Source organism: Cervus elaphus, chromosome 18 (genome assembly GCF_910594005.1).
Source record: "Cervus elaphus chromosome 18, mCerEla1.1, whole genome shotgun sequence".
Lineage (NCBI taxonomy): Eukaryota > Metazoa > Chordata > Mammalia > Artiodactyla > Cervidae > Cervus > Cervus elaphus.
This window is the reverse complement of record NC_057832.1, coordinates 33530273-33551420: the sequence shown is the minus strand read 5'-3', so window position 1 is coordinate 33551420 and position 21148 is coordinate 33530273. Positions and strand designations below refer to the sequence as shown.

The following is a 21148-nucleotide window of genomic DNA, read 5'->3' as shown; positions in this document are numbered from 1 at the left end:
TTCACATACAAAGTTCTCTCCATAAGTGTACAACATTTGGCATGATGGAAAGCAGGATCCAAAATCTACATCATCAGACATCTGTTTTTTTTCTCTCTTTTTTTTTTTTAAACTGGGAACAGAAAAAATATGATGGAGGGATGGAATTACACATTAATGTTTTTGTAAAGAGAATGTGAATTCTAGGAAATGTAACTGTATTTAAAATGATACATAAGGGAAATAAGAAACTAAAGTTTGCTTGTAGTATACAGAAATGTGGGATGTATAACTATGCTCTTAATCAAGAGAAAAGTCAAAATCTGTGCTTTCTTTGCTGGAGATGTCCTATGGTTCCCTGTCATTATCTGATCATAGAGTAGAGGTTTCACTTTTGGCCAAGAAAAATTTCTTTTTAGGAGCAATTCTGTAAATTTTGTTTGGAAATTTTGAAGGCATTTTGAGTATTTCTTCTTTCTTCCTGACTTGCCATTCTTGGGAAAGAATTATAAGCAATTATATGAAAAATTATATTATATGTATATGTACAAACACACTATATACACGGGACTTCCATGGTGACTCAGATGCTAAAGAATCAGCCTGCAATGCAGGAAACCCAGGTTCGATCCCTGTGTGGGGAATATCCCCTGAATATAGGAATGGCTGCCCATTCCAGCATTCTTGCCTGGAGAATTCCATGAACAGAGGAGCCTGGTGGACTACAGTTCATGGGAGTCTCAGAGAGTCGAACATGACTGAATGACTAAAACCTTCACTTCACTTTTCATACTATACACACACACATGCCCAATTTTAATCTTTGTATTTTTTGAGTCCCTTTAAAATTTTGTATCACTTAGGCTTTGCTATGTAACAAACCTCTTGAAAGTCTTAATGGCTTTAAATAATAACCAGCACTTAATTTGCTCAAAGTTTTGAGGATCAAAAATTTTTATCTGAGCTCACTTGGACAGTTCTACTTCTGGCCTTACCTAGAGCCCTGCAACTCTAGGCAGCTGGTGGGTGACTAAGAACTTGTTCTCGGCAGCCTCACCTGGGACAGCTTGTCTCTGTCTCTGTTGCGTGTGTGATTTCATCTTCTATTAGGCTCCCTGACATTCTTCAAATAGTGGTAGAAGTATGCCCAGGAGTATTTAGAGAAAAAAACCTCAGTGTGCGTGGGTGTTCAAAGCCTCTGCTCGCATCATGTTTCCTAATGTCGCATTGTCTAAAGCGAATCATATGACCAGGCTCCGTACCAGAACACCACCTACATGAGTGGATACACGGAAAGAAGGCAAACATTTTTGGAGGTCATTAGGGAAACAATCCAACTATAGCCTCATAAAGGGAAAAATAACAACAACAAAAGTAAATCCTGAGATATTAGGTTTTCAGATTGTTGCAAATTTGGTATTGTTCAGAAGTTTTTTATCCTATAAATCTCTATTAATAGTTTGTCAAGTTAATAAAAGATATAATGGATATATGTGGAATCTAAATTCCAAATCAACATTGTGTCTTTAGTTTTTGTTACTAAGAAAAATTGAATTGTTATGAGAAAAATTCGGAAGAAAAACCCTGGATTTGCCAGGTGGAATTGTGTATTCTTAGGCAAGTAACAATCTCCCCAAGGCATAAAATGGAAATTAAAACTACCTTCTCTTTCTTTTACTCAGGTGTAAATGTCATAATGAATGTGAAAGAACTTTTAGCATAAACTATAAAACAAATCTATTACTCAGAGGGGGAAAACTTCTTTGCTATGAAAGGCATAGTGAGTTAATTCTTTTGTAATACAAATACCTCTCATCCCAGAGAGGTATTTTCAGTTAATTTTCTCATGGTGGGGCTTTTAAAATTATAAACATAGAGTAATCAATCAAAGCCTTTTCATTCATCTTCTTTTAATTGAGATACAGTTATTCCATTTCTTTGATTTTGCATTAATGCCATTCATACTTATCTATGTAATCTATGTCTTGATTTAAAATATTAAATAGCATCCCTTTTATAGGGTTTCTACCTATAAAATATTCTAATTATAGATTTGCAATTTTTAAATTCAATTTTACTGAAAGATTTATTTTTTCCATACTTTAAAATAACATGGGATTTATTAAAGTAACTTAAATATATACACCAAAGAATATTATATCTACTCCCATATTGTTCTACTCCCTATTAAACTTTAATAGGATGTTAAATCTCCTAAAATATTTTTTTCTCGATTTTTAAAAAGCCTTTCAAGATTCAAATACAGAGAAAGAACAGATATGTTCTATATAATGTAAAGGGGAAAAGCAACAAATATTGAATCATTTCCACTAGTAGCAAAACTATTTCACAGAAATAACTTTCTCCTAAATGAAACTTAATTTATAAACAGAAGCAGTTTTAAATGTACTTTTATTTAGAAAACTTACATAGTTGCCTATAAAATATGTATATGTATACTTTGCCGGTCCGTCTAGTCAAGGCTATGGTTTTTCCAGTGGTCATGTATGGATGTGAGAGTTGGACTGTAAGGAAAGCTGAACGCCGAAGAATTGATGCTTTTGAACTGTGGTGTTGGAGAAGACTCTTGAGAGTCCCTTGGACTGCAAGGAGATCCAACCAGTCCATCCTGAAGGAGATCAGTCCTGGGTGTTCATTGGAAGGACTGATGCTGAAGCTGAAACTCCAATACTTTGGCCACCTGATGCAAAGAGTTGACTCATTGGAAAAGACCCTGATGCTGGGAGGGATTGGGGGCAGGAGGAGAAGGGGATGACAGAGGATGAGATGGCTGGATGGCATCACCGACTCGATGGACATGAGTTTGAGTAAACTCCGGGAGTTGGTGATGGACAGGGAGGCCTGGCGTGCTGCAATTCATGGGGTCGCAAAGAGCTGGACATGACTGAGCGACTGAACTGAACTGAACTGATATGTTATTTGTAAATACTGCTCCTTTGTTTATATCACCCAATCAATATCAGTTCAGTCATTCAGTGGTGTCTGACTCTTTGCAACCCCACGCACTACAGCTTGCCAGGCTTCCCTGTCCATCACCAACTCCCGGAGCTTGCTCAAACTCATGTCCCAATCAATTTACCTGCCACATATTCTACAATGGGCTATCCATGTGATTGTAAATATTTGAAATAATGATTAGATTTCCTTTTAGAAAAAAATAATATATGCTAAATCCTTAAATATCACTCAGAACTCAAATTTTCAATTCTGGAGGAACAGCTCTGAAATCTCCAAAAAATTGGACTTTTATGTTTGTGTCTCCCACATGACAATGCCTGTAGAGTAGGGGACAGCTGTTATTCCTGTGGATTCCATCTGGCCAAAGAGGAAGAAGAAGGGTAAAGAGAAAAGAGGCCTATCCTGCAAAGTAATTCCGTATTAGCACGTAGGTATTAAAGAAAATTTTTTATGTTCAATAAAAGTGGAGACACTGGGACAAAGTTAAGCTTTAAATATTTTAATTATGTACTTAGTCACTCAGTTGTATCTGACTCTTTGCGACCCTATGGATTGTAGCCTGTCAGACTCCACTGTCCATGGGGATTCTCCAGGCAAGAATACTGGAGTGGGTTTCCATGCCCTCCTCCAGGGGATCTTCCCAATCCAGGGATTGAACCCAGGTCTCCTGCATTGCAGGTGGATTCTTTTAATGTCTGAGCCACCAGGAAAGCCCAACCCTGTTTTGTGTAACAGTTACCACTGTAGTAACAATCCAGCTTCTAATTCATACCTTCACGTGTACAACATATTGTTCCATACTGTTCTCAATCAACAGCTAATAATCCTTAATTGGCAGGGTCACTTGGAATACTTTGAAGAGTCAGTCAGTCTAAAGACCCTCCTGTCCCAAGGTATTTTTAAGTTTGACAAGCTTATTCTGGCTTTTTCATCCATCCAGACACACTTGGAAAAAACTCATGCCAAAGTTTTAATATCTCACAGTGGGATGAAGAGGGAAGGCTGTTGCATAAAACTATAGGAATGTCAAAAAATGGACATATTTATAGAGTCAAGACCGCCAGATATAGAAAGAATGAGAGCTCCTTCCATGTCACAAAATCATTTTACAAAGCTAATCAAAGGTGCGATGTTGCAGATTTGTAAGCTAACTGATTGGAATAAACAGACTGAATTCATGATTCCACTGCCAAGATAAATGGAAAAATCCCACCTAGCTGGCTCACATTCCGTTAGTGGAAATGAGAGGGATTATGTTTTGTTTGTTACTCACAAATCATTAAATGGCTCATTGCCAAGTGTTTTCCAAATAGACATCATTTTTTTGGATGACTATGAAGGAGAATTTTTCCTGGGCCAAGTAAATAGTGGTTTTGTCTTTTACTCAGCATTTTACACAACCCTTCTCCTTTGTAGGTTAATTTCTATACATTTATATGAGTACTTTTCGTTACTTAGCTAATTAAGTTATGTCTGCAAGATCAGACACATTGTCTATTCAAGGTAACCTTGTGTAGTCAGTGATTTTAAATATTTTCTCATATCTTCAGTTTTTAGCAGTCATCTAGAGTAACAGTTAGATGTTTCTTTTGCTTACACCATGGTATGACTGCTATTTTGAGAGATTAAGTATGATTGGGCTCTGACCAGAAAAACGGGGGGAGAGAATAGGTGGAATATAAAATAAGCTTTAAGTTTGGGACTTTCCTCAATAAGGAAATAATTAATTTATATTTAATCAGCAAATCAACAGTATTTTGAAACATATCATGTGTTGCAACACAGATCATCATTTAAAGTGTAATGTTAAAGAAAAACATCTTCTGCTGTGAAAGATTACTCCTTTTTCACATTATCTTTGCAGTCATATAATTTTTTTTTCATATAGTGTATGGTAAAGTCTTACTAAGAAGTTCCTGAAAATTTTGAGGAGCCGATTCAACTTTTGTGTTGGTATGTTCAACTTTAAAGAGATGTTCTGTTATCTCAATATGTATATACAGCATTATATATGTTCCATGACATCTATAAAAGAATAAACACAAGTCTAATAAAGGACAATTTCTAGGGAATTTGGCTATACGAGACTTTCTACAAGTCAATCTCCCTATTTCTTTGACTCTTCATGAAAACCTCAGAAATATAGTCAATTTAGGATGGATTTTAACTTCATTTCTCTGTAACACTTATAATTTTTATGCGAGAGTTTTTTTCAATTTTTAAAATTTTTCCAGTTATTGAAATTACTGAATACTTTTGTGTCAGTATATATTCTTATGACAGTAGCAATTGCCATTACAAGTTCTTAGAATAATTTTGGAGACAGCCCCTAAATTTGATAAAAGTGCAGTGAGGGCTCACATATATTCTGATATTAAACTTGCTAGTCAAGAAATAATCAGAGTATTTAATTAGATTGAATCTTAATAATTGCTAGTGTTCTACTGTTCTTATAAGAATGATGAGTTTCTGTGTTTCAATCAAATATTTATATTTGATAAATTTCATAAAATTAGACAGTGTCTAGGGAAGAGGTCATTTCTTAAAATAGTATGCACTGGTTGTGATGATATGTTGCTATTGTTAAACCTTAAGCCGGAGATTAGACAAGATGTTGAGAACAAAGGCCGTCATTCTAGTTGATCTTAGTAGTTTAAACCAGGTAAGTACCAGCAGTAGAATTTGGAATACACAAATTCCATGTATTCAAGAACTGCTGTTTAGGAAATTTTTAACGCAGTAATGGAGTAAAGTGCCTAACTTAGTTCTGATATTTCCACTCAGATTTGCTGAAGTCTTTTTTGTTCATGATCTACTGAGGTGGCAGGATTTCACTTAAAATAACTAGAAGATATATCCATTTTTTTAATCTTGTGTAGAAATAGGATTAGGAGTAGTGAAATTTCACTGTAAATTATTATTCATAAATAGGTCATTTGAGTTGAATTCCATCATGTTTGACAGAAAGAGTTATAATTGTTAGCATTTAGTACTGCTGCGGCATTTCTAAAGGGTCAAAATAAAAGTAATCAGTCCTCTAAGAATTTTGCTCATCGTGTGAATTATTACTCTGGCTGCATTTTGGGAAAGGAGAATGTAATACATACAATTGGCTTGTAATAGTACCCATGGCATTACTGTTTATTATGGAAAATTTCATTTGTTTCCTAAAAAAGAGTTTATTTCTTGTTCAACATGTTATTTGCCCATGGCTACCAATGGCTAATGTGTATTGATTCAGTTTGTCCAAAGACATGTGAAATAGTAAATGTTTTATGACTACATTAGTGAGCCTGGTTCTCAGGCATTCTAAGGACAAAAAAAAAAAAAAGAGGCTATGAAACTGAAAATTATAGAGGCCAGGAAGTGATTTCCTGGTCATAAACATTGTTCTAAAATAGAGGAGAAAGGTGAGAGGCAGTCCTCTATGCAGGAATTCAGTCTTAAGTCATGGAATATGTCCTAACCCCCTCCACCCCCCAGTCCCACCCCCCGCCCAAAACACACACACACACGCTTGCACACTACCTCCCAACCCCATGTTGCACTGCTGTAGAAACTGGTGGCTCCCATGAACTTTTTGGAAACAGCCAAGGGATTCCTTCTCTTAATCAGACATAAATCTATTCAGGCAGGAAGAGTAAGGAAGCTTTCTTTTCCCCCATTTTTCATCCCTACCTTAGAGAGCAATCTGAGCTCTAATTCTTCAGTTCATCTCCTGACTTTGCCACTGAATTACTTGGATATATCTTACTAGAGTCTGTTTACATTAGGTTTACTAGATCAGCTGCCATGAGCAATTTAATCACACAGGTGTGATGAAATTTCCAAATTGTATTTATACAATTACTCCTTTGCATGCTTTCACATGTTAAAGATGTGGATAAATATTTGTTAGACAGTGTCTACAGTATTTCAAGTGTTCATATACAAATAGAAACAGTTGGAATATTAAATCTACAAATTCCAGATGTTTAGAGACATCTAGATATGTCACTGAAATATTTATTTTCATCCAGATGTTATGTGTTATGATTGTTTCTTCAAAAGACAGACATTTATGGTATTCTATAAATATGGGTTATAGCATCACGTAGATTCTACTTTCTATCAACATTTTGCCTCAGGCCATTTTAGGAAATTGTATGACAGTCCAGATACATATTTCATGTGTGTTCTCCTGATGTATTGTGAACCCTCAAATGAACTTATACATAGAAGGCCATATGTGAATGACTAAATAAAGAGATAAAATGAATGTTTAACAAAACCAAGAATGATTCTCACTTACATTATTTTTATTAAAGAGAAAAATTAGATTTCTAGATTCTGAAATACATCATTTAAGCAAATTAGTGACAATAATTAAGATTCTCTGAGCTGCTTGCTTTACTAATATGTGAATAAATGTTTTTATATTTATTTATACAGTAGTTTGATCATCCAGGAAATGTGAATACAAAATACTTTGTTAACTAAGGGATAAAAAGTGAGATTTCATAATAATCAGATATTCTGAAAAGTAAGGTTTATAACTGAGCACCTTAAATGTTTACAACTAATATTATAAGCTATTATTTCATTTGTTATTTTTTATTATGAAGATTTTGTTGAAAAAATATTATCTTCATGCAGTCATTAAGAGTCTACAAGTCTAGTTCATATTGCTTTGATTTCATGAAAAATAGTATTTCTTCATTACTCAGATTCTTGTGGGAGAAATTTTTATCTGGGTTGTTCATCATCAGTTCAGTTCAGTTCAGTTTGGTTGCTCATACGTGTCCAACTCTTTGTGACCCCATGAATCGCAGCACACCAGGCCTCCCTGTCCATCACCAACTCCTGGAGTTTACTCAAACCCATGTCCATTGAGGTGGTGATGCCATCCAACCATTTCATCCTCTATCATCCCCTTTTCCTCCTGCCTTCAATCCCTCCCAGCATCAGGGTCTTCTCCAATGAGTCAACTCTTCGCATGAGGTGGCCAAAGTACTGGAGTTTCAGCTTCAGCATCAGTCCACGTATTATGCAACAAAATATGCTTTATATGGAATCTTGCCTTAGAACCAAACTTTAAAAAAGGAAATAATAAAAAATTAACCAGCATTTCCAGAGAAATTGCAGATAGGGATAAATTGACTTTAAGTCCAAATAAAGCAATAAATGTTTGCAAAATTTATATATCATTCTCCAAGATGGGCAGATTTGTTTTATTTATATGCAAAATATTTGATGATACAGTGTCCCAGCTCCTAAGGTACTACTCTAGGTTACTAGGATGAAAAAAGCAGAGGCACACAGGATGCCAGTAGCAATAACATCATGAGATTCCCAGAGGAAGGAAATCATTTTCTGTAATTGTGTGGCAACAAAGCAGTGTGGGACATTGAATGTAGGGGTAGAGTTCATGCCATCTTATGGACCACTGGGGGAGTCTCTTATTAGGGAGTTAGCAATGACACTAACTACAACTGCAAGCAATTTAAGGATATTCTGTAAAAGATGAAACTGATCTCTATGCATCTCAGTATATGCCAAAGGCCTCACATACAGTCAGTAAACTGCCCTTGAGGGCTGGCATTATTTCTTATTTATTTGTATGCATTCCTTGGTCTAACCCCTCTTACCTATTACTAAGCATGCAGTAATACTGAGTGTATGAATGAGTGAATAGAGATTCCAAGTCACAAAGAAAGAATGAGATTAGTTTAACTGTACTTAGTTTATAAATACAGATTTTTGTATGAAACAAACTTGTAAACTTTAATCAAAATAATTTTCTTATTTTAAAAATTGTCAAAGCATTTGAATGATTATTCTTTAGCGGTCTTACAAAAGTATTTTTTCAATCCAGCCAACAAAGCTGGATTATTACGTGATAACAAATTAAACTATAAAGCTTCTTTATTTCTAAAACCATGGTGTTATTATTCTAATGGCAATAATGACATAATTTGAAATTACTTTTATAGATTTGTTTTTAGTACTGTGATGGTTGTGGAAAAATGTATGCTTTCTCCCCAGATCTTCCTCTCCTTATTTTAGTTTGTCCCAATATTTCATAGTATACTTGAAAATACATCTGGACACACTGACTATTGAATTTCTGTACTTTTTCTTCACAATTTATAAGGTATACTCATCATTGCACGTATTGCTGTTTTGTTCCATTACTAAATTCATGGAGTTCCCATATGAAATATGTAGCCTGATCCCTTGAGAAAATACGTAAAGGTGTTAGAATGATTAGATTTATTATATAATCATCAAATGCTTTCACCTACAGGTATATATCTATAAACACATTTATGTATGGATGTGTGTGTGTGCTCAGTCAGTCTTGTTCAACTCTTTTGTGACCCCATGGATTGTAGCCCACCAGGCTCCTCTATACATGGGACTCTCCAGGCAAAAGTACTGGAGTGGATAGCCATTTCCTCCTCCAGGGGATCTTCCAATCCAGAGATTGAACCCATGATTCTTGCATCTCTCACACTGGCAGAATTCTTTACCACTGAGCCACTTGGGAAGCCCATTATGATTGGTTACATAACTACTATTGAAGCTACTAATAAAGTCTTTTGTTAGTCTGTTTAAGAAAATGAAATGGCAAAATTTCACATGGTAGAGACAGGAAACAACACAAAATAGCCTATACTGTTTCTAAAATCCATACCATCTTCTTACATTTTTCTTATGTAGAATTGCACATAACAGGCTTTATACTGGTATTACAGAATTACTGCATCCCTTCTCCTAAAAAAGGAAATAAGTGTAGATTTAACAAAATCTATTCCTCCCATTTTCTGCCAAGATTATTTTGGCTTGATGTTTCACTCTTCAGTGACAATGATGATGATGTGTTTCTTCCATCTGGATTTGTCCATGGAGAAAATGTCTCTATGGAGAATCTTGAAAGGCTCATTATTCCAACAGTACAAATATGAAAATTGAGGCAGAGAGAAGTATAATTTTCTCAAATTCACGCAGAAGTGAAGCCAGAAGTAGCGCCCAATTCATGTGGAAAAGATCTAATGAAACATGCAATGTCAAGCTTACAGTGGTAATTAAATTGAGTAGTATAATTACCTAAATTACAGTACAGGAAGATAGTGTCATATTTACAAACCGAATTATATTGAGTAGGAGAATTACCTGAATGATACTAATCATATGGATGGCATTCACATACTTTATATGCTTTACTTTTCTAACCTGAAGGCTTAAAAAGTATGAGTTTGAAACATAACAGGAACAAAACAATAAAATCAATTTGAAGCCAAACCAACCCCAGGTTTAAATTCTGGCACCACATTTACCTATCTTTGTGTTCTTAGGCAAGTCGTTTAACCTTTAAGTCTCAACATCCTCATCTATAAAAATTCGTGTGTGGAAAATGCATATGTAGCACCTATCGGTATAGTTGCTTAGCCCTAAGTAAATATGTGATTAAAAATCACAACTTATCCTTTGGTTATTAAGTAACAATAATACAAGAATACCAATCCACTAGTTTTTAATCAATCTATTTTAGTACAAATTGTGACTTTCTACATTTTCTTATTTTTTTATAATTAAGTGGATTAATAGATAGCATATTAAAAAGCAGAGACATTACTTTGCCAACAAAGGTCTGTCTAGTCAAGGCTATGGTTTTTCCAGTGGTCATGTATGGATGTGAGAGTTGGACTGTGAAGAAAGCTGAGTGCCGAAGAATTGATGCTTTTGAACTATGGTGTTGGAGAAGACTCTTGAGAGTCCCTTGGACTGCAAGGAGATCCAACCAGTCCATCCTAAAGGAGATCAGTCCTGGGTGTTCATTGGAAGGACTGATGCTGAAGCTGAAACTCCAATACTTTGGCCACCTCATGAGAAGAGTTGACTCATTGGAAAAGACCCTGATGCTGGGAGGGATTGAGGGCAGGAGGAGAAGGGGACGACAGAAGATGAGATGGCTGGATGGCATCACCGACTCGATGGACATGGGTTTGTGTGAACTCCGGGAGTTGGTGATGGACAGGGAGGCCTGGCGTGCTGCGGTCCATGGGGTCTCAAAGAGTCGGACACGACTGAGAGACTGAACTGAACTGAACTGAATGTATAATACAAGATTTCAATTATAGTCTGATAGAACAATGAAAATGCATAGTTGAGAAATGACATAGTTTAAAGATTTTTTTTTATGCCAGCAGCTGAGAAAACTGTACTGATTTTGATGGAGTATTGTGATTTATTGTGATTTGAAGACCACTGAAATAAATACATCTTTAGAAATATAGTATCTTCTCTTTAGCTTCTCTTAGTACTTTGAATTTACAGAAATTGAGATTGTTTATAAAATGAAAATGGAAAATATTCAAAATATTCCTGAAGTAGAATAAAACATAACTATCTGTGTCAAATATGAAGACTTCCTATGTAATTATAACAATTAAGATGATGTTTTTGTCAAAAGGAGAGAACAACTGAGTGCATCAATAAAGCTATGCATGCATGGAAACTTGACATATGACAGAATTGAAAACAATAATTTCTGGGAAAAGGGTGGACTATTTGTTAAATGGTCTTGGAACAACTTATTACACAACTGGAATAAAGTAAATTTAGAAATTTTCTTTGCAGTATATACTAAAATCAGTAGTCTGAGTTAAGCACTTACTTCGATTTGAGATGCAAACCTTAAAACTTTTCAAAAGAAGACATAGAAGAGTATCTTAATGGTCACAGAAGAAAAGTTTTTAATGAAGACATGAAAAAGATAGTCATAACAGAAACAATTGATAAATTTGAATATAATAAATTTTAGAATTTCTGATCATCAAAAGATATCCAAAAGATATCAAAAGATACCCAAGGAAAGGAAAAGCACACACTATAAACTGATAGATTGTAATAACAGCCATATAACCCCAAAGCATTAAATTAGCATCTGGAACATATTTTATGAGTCCATAAGGAATGCAACTGAACAACAAAATAAGCAATGAAATTAAATCAAAAAACATTCACTGCAACCCAAAGATATGGAGGCATTTCACAAAAGAAGAGATACAAATGGATCATAAACACTTAAAGATGCTTTACTTTATTAGTAATCAGGAAACGGAAAATTAGAACATGGTGAGATAACATTTATGGTCATTATATTGGAAAAAAACTACTTATAAATCCAAATAATGACACTAAGATGTGGATCAATAAGAACTCTTACACTCTGGACTCTGAAAATTGATGAAACTTTAGAAAGTAATTTTTCTATATTATCACGTTAAATTCAATGTTCATACACCCTGTGGCCCACTGATGGCAACTCCTGGATGTATACTCAGAGAAGTTCTATCATACGTTTATCACAGCACAACTGCAAGAATATTTATAACAGCATCAATTATAAAAGAAAAAACAAAATCGTTCAAGAGTCTGAACAGGGGAATGGGTGGGTACACAGTGATATATTCACAGAGTGGAATCATACACAATCATAAAAAGAGAATGCCATGCCTTGAATCAACATGGATTAGAAACCTAGAGTTAATGGTATGTATAGAATAGATAAACCACGAGGTCCTACTGTATAGCACAGGGAACTATATTCAACATCATGTGATAAACTATAATGGAAAAGAATATTGAAAAGAATGTGTAAGTGAGTCACTTTGCTATATAGCAGTAAAAACACAACATTGTAAAACAGCTGTACTTCAATAAAGAAAGAGAAACCAAATAAAATGGGACAATATTAAAAAAAAGAAAAAACCATGGCTTATAGTTAAAAGCATTCCATTTTGATAAACCTAAAAGACAAGAAGAATTAAACAGTAATTTTTAGGGTCCACGTGGTGAAAAAAGCTGTTGTCTCTGATTATTTGTTTCAAATACAGGCTTGTGCTCAGCGTGCTCAGTTCTGTCAGACTGTTTACAGCCCTTTTCACTTTTGCCCACCAGGCTCCTCTGTTCCTGGGATTTCCCAGTCAGGGATACTGGAGTGGGTTGCCATTTCCTCCTCCAGGGGATCTTGCTGACCCAGGGATCAAACCCACATTTCTGTGTCTCCTGCATTGCAGGCAGATTCTATACCCACTGAGCCATCAAGGAAGCCCAAATAAAGGCTTAGGGATGATAAACACAAAATTCAGGCTTGTGGTAACTTTGAGTGGTGTAGGGAGAGAAATGCAATGTAAAAGGAACACTTAGCTTACTTAGCTTAATAAGAATATACAAAGATGAGAAGTGCAATAGGAAAGGAACTAATTTCCTCCTAAACAAGAAAATGAAATGATGCCATTATTATGGTTATGGCCATGGATGGTCATTTACTGCATACGTACAATTTTTGTTTTATTATGTGCATGCGTGCTAAATCACTTCTGTCATGTAATAGGTAACTTCAATTAAGATTTTAGAAGGAAAATATATTTCTACAAAGCTGATGTGATTAACATAATATACAAACTCAGTACTAGCATTTAACAAGTATTAGTGAAAATTTTGGATGGCAAGGAGATCAAACCAGTCAATCCTAAAGGAATTCAACCCTGAATATTCATTGGCAGGACGGATGCTGAAGCTGAAACTCTAATACTTTGGCCACCTCATGCAAAGAACTGACTCATTGGAAAAAGACCCTGATGCTGGGCACGATTGAGGGCAGGAGGAGAAGGGGGCAACAGAGGATGAGATGGTTGGGTGGCATCACTGACTCAATGGACATGAGTTTGAGCAAACTTTGGGAGACGTTGAAGGACAAGGAAGCCTGGTGTGCTGCAGTCCATGGGGGTCACAGAGTCAAACAGGACTGAGCGACTGAACAACAATACCAGGGAACATTTTTGATCTTGTTTTGAGGAAATCGGAATCACACATTTGTAATGTAAAATCAAAGTATTAAGGGCAGAGAAAAAGCATAGTTCAAAAGAAGATGGACTCACTCTGAGGTAAAATGGCCAAATAAAGCTCTGTGAGTGCAGCAGTGGACTGCGGGGGCACAGAATGACCTTCCAGACGGAGCTTCATCAGTAGCTCCCTGAGTATATTTTAGGTTGGTCCAGAAATTGATTGCAGGGGGAGGGGGCAAAGTGGGTGTTGTTTGACCAAGACAGTTACTGAATGGTCGTTCTAATTCACAGAAACTTTATAAACTAAATACCTTTGAACAAGCTAAAATGATACAGTACTTTCCCACCTATTTTTTTACATGGTGTGTCCTAAAATGGGCTTCCCAGGTGGGCTAGTGGTAAAGAACCTGCCTGCCAGTGCAGGAGATGTCAATAACGGGGCTTTGATCCCTGAGTCGGGAAGATCTCCTGGGGGAGGAAATGGCAACACCCTCCAGTATTCTTGCCTGGGGGATCCCATGGACAGAGGAGCTTGCAAGGCTACGGTCCTTTGGGTCACACAGAGTTGGACACGACTGAAGCAACTTTGTTATTGTTCAGTCGCCCCGTCGTGTCTGACTCTTTGCGACCCCATAGACTTCAGCTCGCCAGGCTTCCCTGTCCTTCACCATCTCCCGGAGCTTCCTTCACCATCTCCCGGAGCTTGCTCAAACTCATGTCAATTGAATCAGTGATGCCATCCAACCATCTGGTCCTCTGTTGTCCCCTCCTCCTCCTGCCTTCAATCTTTCCCAGCATCAGGGTCTTTTGAAGCGACTTAGCACATGTCATAAAATACAAAATACAGGACTTGGTACCTTCTGAATGTTTTAAAATTATTATGAACATGGGCCCTGATTAAATTCAATGGTGACTTATTTTCATATTCATTCTTTCACAGTGTATTTGTAAAAGCTTTTGCAAAGCCATTTTTTTTTTCATTGATGACCAGAATGAAAGAAAAAAATTTGTCCATTTCACTTTCTTTCTTTCTTTCACTTGTTCCCTTTCTTTGTTAAAGGTGAAAGTGTGGTTCCAGAACAGGCGAATGAAGTGGAAGAGAGTAAAGGGAGGACAGCAAGGCGCTGCCGCTCGAGAAAAGGAACTGGTGAATGTGAAAAAGGGAACACTCCTCCCTTCAGAGCTCTCGGGAATCGGTGCCGCCACCCTCCAGCAAACAGGGGACTCGCTAGCAAACGAAGACAGCCACGACAGTGACCACAGCTCTGAGCATGCACACTTATGATATAGACAGAGGGGATCAGCTATATTCTCAGGAAAGAGATGTTGTGATGGCAAGCCTTACTCAACCATCGTTTACACAGAGAGAGGACTATGACCTTGATTTTTAATATTATTAAATTCAGGCATCCCGAGTCTGTTTTTGATGATTTATAGAGGGTTTACACTAAGTGCCGCTTATGAAAGATTGCTTCCACAGAGAAGATGGAGGTGAACTTGCTTTGAATATTCCAGAGGTGTTGGTCGTGTGTATGACAGTGAGCAGCCTTTGTGTTTGCTTTTGCTTGCACTGAAAATTAAATTGCTATCAAGAGCAAACTATGAAGCATTTGTATTGAAGGTGCCTCCAGAGTGAAGATGCAGAAGATGAATTGGCTTTGAACATTGCAGATGTCCGAGGTCATGTGTGTGACAGTGGGCAGGTATTTGCTCTCGCTTGCACTGACAATTACATTACTATTCAAGAATAAACCATGAAACATTTTTATCCCGAACAGCCACAGTGCCTGAAATCATTCTTAAGTGGGTTAAAAAAAATGTATTTTAACTCTGTATATATTACCCTTAAGTCATTTTCCTGTCTTCACTACGTTTAGCAATGCATTCATATTAGCTGATGAAAATAGCCACTCACGATGACAAACAGAACCAGCTTCTTGTATTTTTATATATTTTGTCATCCCAGAAACAATCAGCACGTGCTTACTTGTGTTCAAGTAGAGAAAAATACATTAGAGTCTGATAGGGAATATTCTTGTACCACAGACAAAACAAATCTTATGTTGCATTTTCTATCAACTGCTGCTAATACATTATTATAAAACTTACCTAGCTCCTCAATTCTTCCTATCTATAGCTTGGAAAAAACAATTTAGGATCATAGGCAAATCAGTTACTTGCAAAAAGAGCTTTTGTATGACAAACATTGTCTGATTTTATTTCTATAAAACGTTAGCTGTTGTGAATATGATTTAATTAACAAGAAAAAGGGTTTCCCCCCGATTGGCGATGGTAATAGACAACTTGCAAAACAAAATTGATTTCTCAAGTTGGTAGAAGGTAAAATTCTGAATGTCTTCAAATTAAGTTCAGTTAAAACATATTTTTTTCATATATGATGTATTCATGCAGAACAAAAAAGTTTGTATTTTGTAAAAAAAATGTTAAATAAATGATCCTTTGTAAATAATTTTGGTCTTCCTACTGTGATTTCCTATATGTTTACAAGCTTTAATGTAAATACTTAAGAAACTCCCCAATTCGTGTGTACTTGTGTAAAAGCAGATGATCATAATTAGTGAATCATCTACATTTTTATTTCTGAAATTTTTTATTATGAAAAAATCATTGTGTAATAAAAAAGCATCTGAGAATAGGCATATGGTAAGCCATTTCCCTGAATTGAAGAATATGCCAAATAGATTTCATTGTGTTTTATGAAATAAAAGGAGAAAAGTAATATTATTCACCAAAATGAGAGAAACCAGTCATACATTTCTAAGCTTATATATAATAGTCATGTTTCATCCAATGATTGTTTTTACACAAACATATCCAGAGTTTTTCATGTGAAAATAAGCTCCATAAGCTAATCCGAATTCTCAGCCCTAGAGGAAATTACCAATATAAGAAGTCCAGGACTATACTGAGTTAATGTGCTTGGTATCATGCAGATTGTGCATACATTGGATACATACATCCTACTTAATAACTTTATGGCACTGTTCTTCATGTGTCCCATATTTTAACCACAAATATATGGAAATATCCAGCAGTTCCTCCTACCCCTTGATTAATTAGAAATAAAAATAAAGAACACTAATCTGTAGAAATTTCCCAAAACCTTATTATTTGATTTCATTTGCTTTAGAAATGTGAGACTGATAAAAAATAGATTTGGTTGATTTTAATTTGCTTAGTCTAGTATGATATATACAGAGCATTCAAGAAATAAAATGGCTTGATTGTTTATATCACATTTTTCCCTTTGCATAATAAATTTTATCATAGCAGTTAACAATATTTCTAAATTAACTGGAGAGGGCAGGGCTCAGATTAATATCTTCCAGGCAGAAAACAGCCACTCTTCTATCAATTACTTAATGAGTACACATTACATTTGTACCGATGACATCTACTTGGGGGGACTGACTTTCTTTTTGTAGGATTTAAATTCAAAGCATCTTGACAAATTGGAGAACTGGAAAGATAAAAATTAAATTGAGTTTTATAGGGACAAAGTGGAGAATAATTCATTTCAGCAGGAAAATAATTTCCAGAAATAAGAGGAAAGTACAGCTTAGGAGTAGCTAAAAGGAGAGTTAAGGACTATGGCCAAATAGAAATTACAATTTAGCATGATAAATGAAGTAGGAAAAAGTAATTCTGCGTTGATATGACATTTAGGAAATGTGAAGCATTTGTATTGTGGGCCATGCCTTTATTAGAGAGTTGTGAGCTGTTCTACAATGATGTAATGAAATTTGACTACAGAGAACATTAAGAATCACCAGGCAGGATAGGCCTCTGGCTGACCAAAAGGGGGCATCATTTTTATTCACAGTGTATTAAAATGATCCACCATATAAGATGCTTGAACACTTTAGCAAAATAACGACACACTGATAGGTAAGCAAGCAAGCTAGATTAATTTTAATTAGAAAAACTCACAGTCTTTTTAGAATATTTTTTGTATTATCTTAAAAGAGGCACCAGTTTGCCAGACAATAACTCAACATCCTTCTAGAATTAAAATCCTATAAGGGAACTTAAGACATTCTCACATAGTATCAGGTTTAATTTATTCCAGAAATGACAGAATTTAAAAGAACTTTACTTGTTTTGATTCTCCACTAGGATCCTGGCTTTCCATGGTATCTTTCCACATAATGCCCTTTCCATATAATTCTGTGTCAAACTTTGTATCACCGTAGGAATTTATAATAGCATGAAAGTACCTTTCTCTGAAAATAGTATGGAGTCATGGTTAGAGTGATTTTTCCCACAGGATTTAGAGGGACGAACACTACAAAGCTTTTCCAAAACCTGATACACACATTTTTACCTCATTATTAATATGATCCCAATTACTTCCTACTTCCCATATTCACCTATGGTTGTTAGCCTATATGTTCCTCTTCAGAGGCTTGAGAACCAAGCTTGCCTTTTTTTTTAAACAAACTAAACTCACTTAAAATAACCCCAACCACAGTTTTAATATACTCCTGAAGGACATTACATAAAGTAAGTGTGGAAATGACTTGTGAAATGTTCAGTTCGACAACAGACCACCACAGGTCAGACTGATGAAATGAAATGGTGCTTAATTGTGACCACACTCTTATCTGGTAGCCTCATGAAGACTCTAGCAGAATCCTTACTTGTTAGCCTGATTACTAAAATGTATTAGTGACATGAAATTGTGCAGGCTTCTTTAACTGGATTTAGGCTTACTTAGCAATGTTTAAATCATCTGTAGATGTTTCCTGAAGAGAAATGCTGTGCATGTGTTCTCAGAATATACATAGGTAGCAGAAACTTTTTATTTATATTACACAAATTTTAAAAGTATTTATCAGTAAAAATGTATATTTTGAGTAATAGTTGAAACATAGCATACATGCTGCTCTGTAAACAGTTTGGTTTGGTTTTAATAATATAAGCATATTTAATACCTAAATAGTATTCCCTTAAGTGGATGCAGTATGCAATATTTAATAAATCCCTTATAGTGAATATTTACTCCTTCCCCCCAAGTATTCCCTACATAATATTGAAATGAACTACTTTTTACATTCCTCTTTGCAAAATCTAATTTTTCCCTTTAAGTGATTTTATAGGAAGTAGGTTATTTGGGACAAGGAAGTGTGCTCGCTGTTACAAATTTTTGTACAGATTGCTGATTTCCCACTTAAAAATATCCACTTACATACCTACTACACTTATTCTACTGTATTTATGATGATAATAACCACCATAGTTCTTATTACTTTTAAGCTGAAGGAAAAGCATGTTTTAATTTGCTTTTAATTTCTAATAATGTTGAACATCTTATTGTGTTTATTGACAATTATATTTTCAAAATCATTGCTTGGATCCTTAGTACTTTTTAATTGGCCTGTTTGTTTTTCTGATGAATTGATAAGGTTTCACATATTAAATGTATTAATTTTGTCATATTTTACATGCCTATAAAATTATGAAATGAAAAATTCTCAATTTTACTATTTCAGTTGCAAAAACAGTAATTAGTATAAGAAAAAAAGCTTCATTTCTTATAAAAAACAATAGACCAAATGAATGTATATTTTATTATATTCACAGTCAATGAAAGTGAAAGTGAAGTCACTCAGTGGTGTCCGACTCTTTGCAATCCCATGGACTGTAGCCTACCAGGCTCCTCCGTCCATGGGATTTTCCAGGCAAGAGTACTGAAATGGGTTGCCATTTTCTTCTGCAGAGGTTCTTTCCGACGCAGGGATTGAACCCAGGTCTCCTACACTGTAGGCAGACACTTTACTGCCTGAACCCCCAGGGAAGTCAAAATTTTCACCTTTATTAAAAATTAAACATTTTAAATTAAAAATTAAACAAACATTTTAATTGAAAACTAAACATTAAAATTTTAATTTAAAATTTTCAACTAAAAATTAAAATTCAGCCAAGTTTTCACCTTTATTAAAGCATCATTCTAAATACAAAATATTTTCACTGTTCCATGTAACAAGAGACCATGCATATGATATCTTGATATTAACAAATGTAATAATTATTAAAAATTTTTAGACTTCTGGTTTAAGGAAAATAGTAGTAACAAAAACTAATCTCAACATTTCCATTAAAAAATTTTCTCCCTCTACTGGCAGTAGTATGCTCATGAAAATATACAATAAACACGTTTTTCTCTCTTAAAAAATAGGAAAATTTAACTCTACATAATGACATGTATTTTCTAATAAGAAATACTTTACAAATGAAAGTTCTTCTAGAAGCTACCAGTCATGTCTTCTAAGCAAGTCACATAGCCACTGATAAAACACTGGATAATACAATTGCAAAGATAGAGAAATACCTTTAAAAAGTATGAATGCAGTAAACTTTCCTTGATTGCAATGAAAACAGGGAGGAGAGGGGAATGTGAATTGAGCCCTTAAGAGGAAGAAACAGTTATTTTAAGAAAAACTTTTTCTTGATCTTTAATTATTTTTTTAAAAAAGCAGTCACAACTGACTTCCAGATATATTAAAGAGCCTGTGTGATTGCCAACATTATTTATGAAATTACTGGTGATAATTAATTGTTATTTTTAATAAATAAAATTATTTATTAAAATTTTTCTAGTGCTTGCAAGGCATTACAGAAGTTGCTATGAGAGCCAAATAGAAATCATTTCTCATTCCTCATTATGTTTTTTTTCTAAAGCATATTAAACCTAATGACAAAATTTAAATTATTAAAGAATACCCTTATGGAACAACCTATGTACCAATCTGATACTGTATAATTGATAAGCCAAGGAACTTATTCAAAATTATTTTGCCTTAAATTTTCTTTATTTTTCCCCAAGGTTTCTTAGTCGATATTTGTGATATTAGTGATATTCAATTCACTCAGTCAACAAATATGTGTATACTAATTACATGTAGTGCTCTGCTCCATCATCATTATATATATTGTTATTGATTTCTGTTCATATATTCCTTCATCTTAAAGCACATTTGAAATGACTGTGTATTTAACACTTCTATATATTTACTCAGTCCACACTCTATATACTTAACTTCAGTTGGTTAATGCAGAAACCCATTTATATCCCTTGAGTGCTGGGTAAGGACAGTCAAGGTGTCTTTAAGAAAGGAAGCACTTGACAAGGGCTGGCTGACATCTATTATTCATCATTTCTATGTATTTTACTATCATTATGGGCTTTCTAGGTGCCCCCGTGGCAAAGAACCCACCTACCAATGCAAGAGATGCTGGTTTGATCCCTGGGTCAAGCAAATCCAAATCCCCTGGAGAAGGAAATGGCAACCCACTCCAGTATTCGTGCCTGGACAGAGGAGCCTGGTGGGCTA

The 21148-nt window shown here is 35.1% G+C and overlaps 1 protein-coding gene across 1 annotated transcript in view; it reads left to right on the top strand.

Annotated features, from left to right (window-relative positions):
* Positions 1-16263, top strand: part of MEOX2 (mesenchyme homeobox 2) — a 72045-nt gene extending 55782 nt beyond the window's left edge. The window contains exon 3 of the mRNA XM_043872269.1: positions 14854-16263. Within this exon, the coding sequence (XP_043728204.1) occupies positions 14854-15078 (225 nt within the window). The 3' untranslated portion in view covers positions 15079-16263. The remainder of the gene's footprint in view (positions 1-14853) is intronic.
* Positions 16264-21148: the final 4885 nt, after the last annotated feature.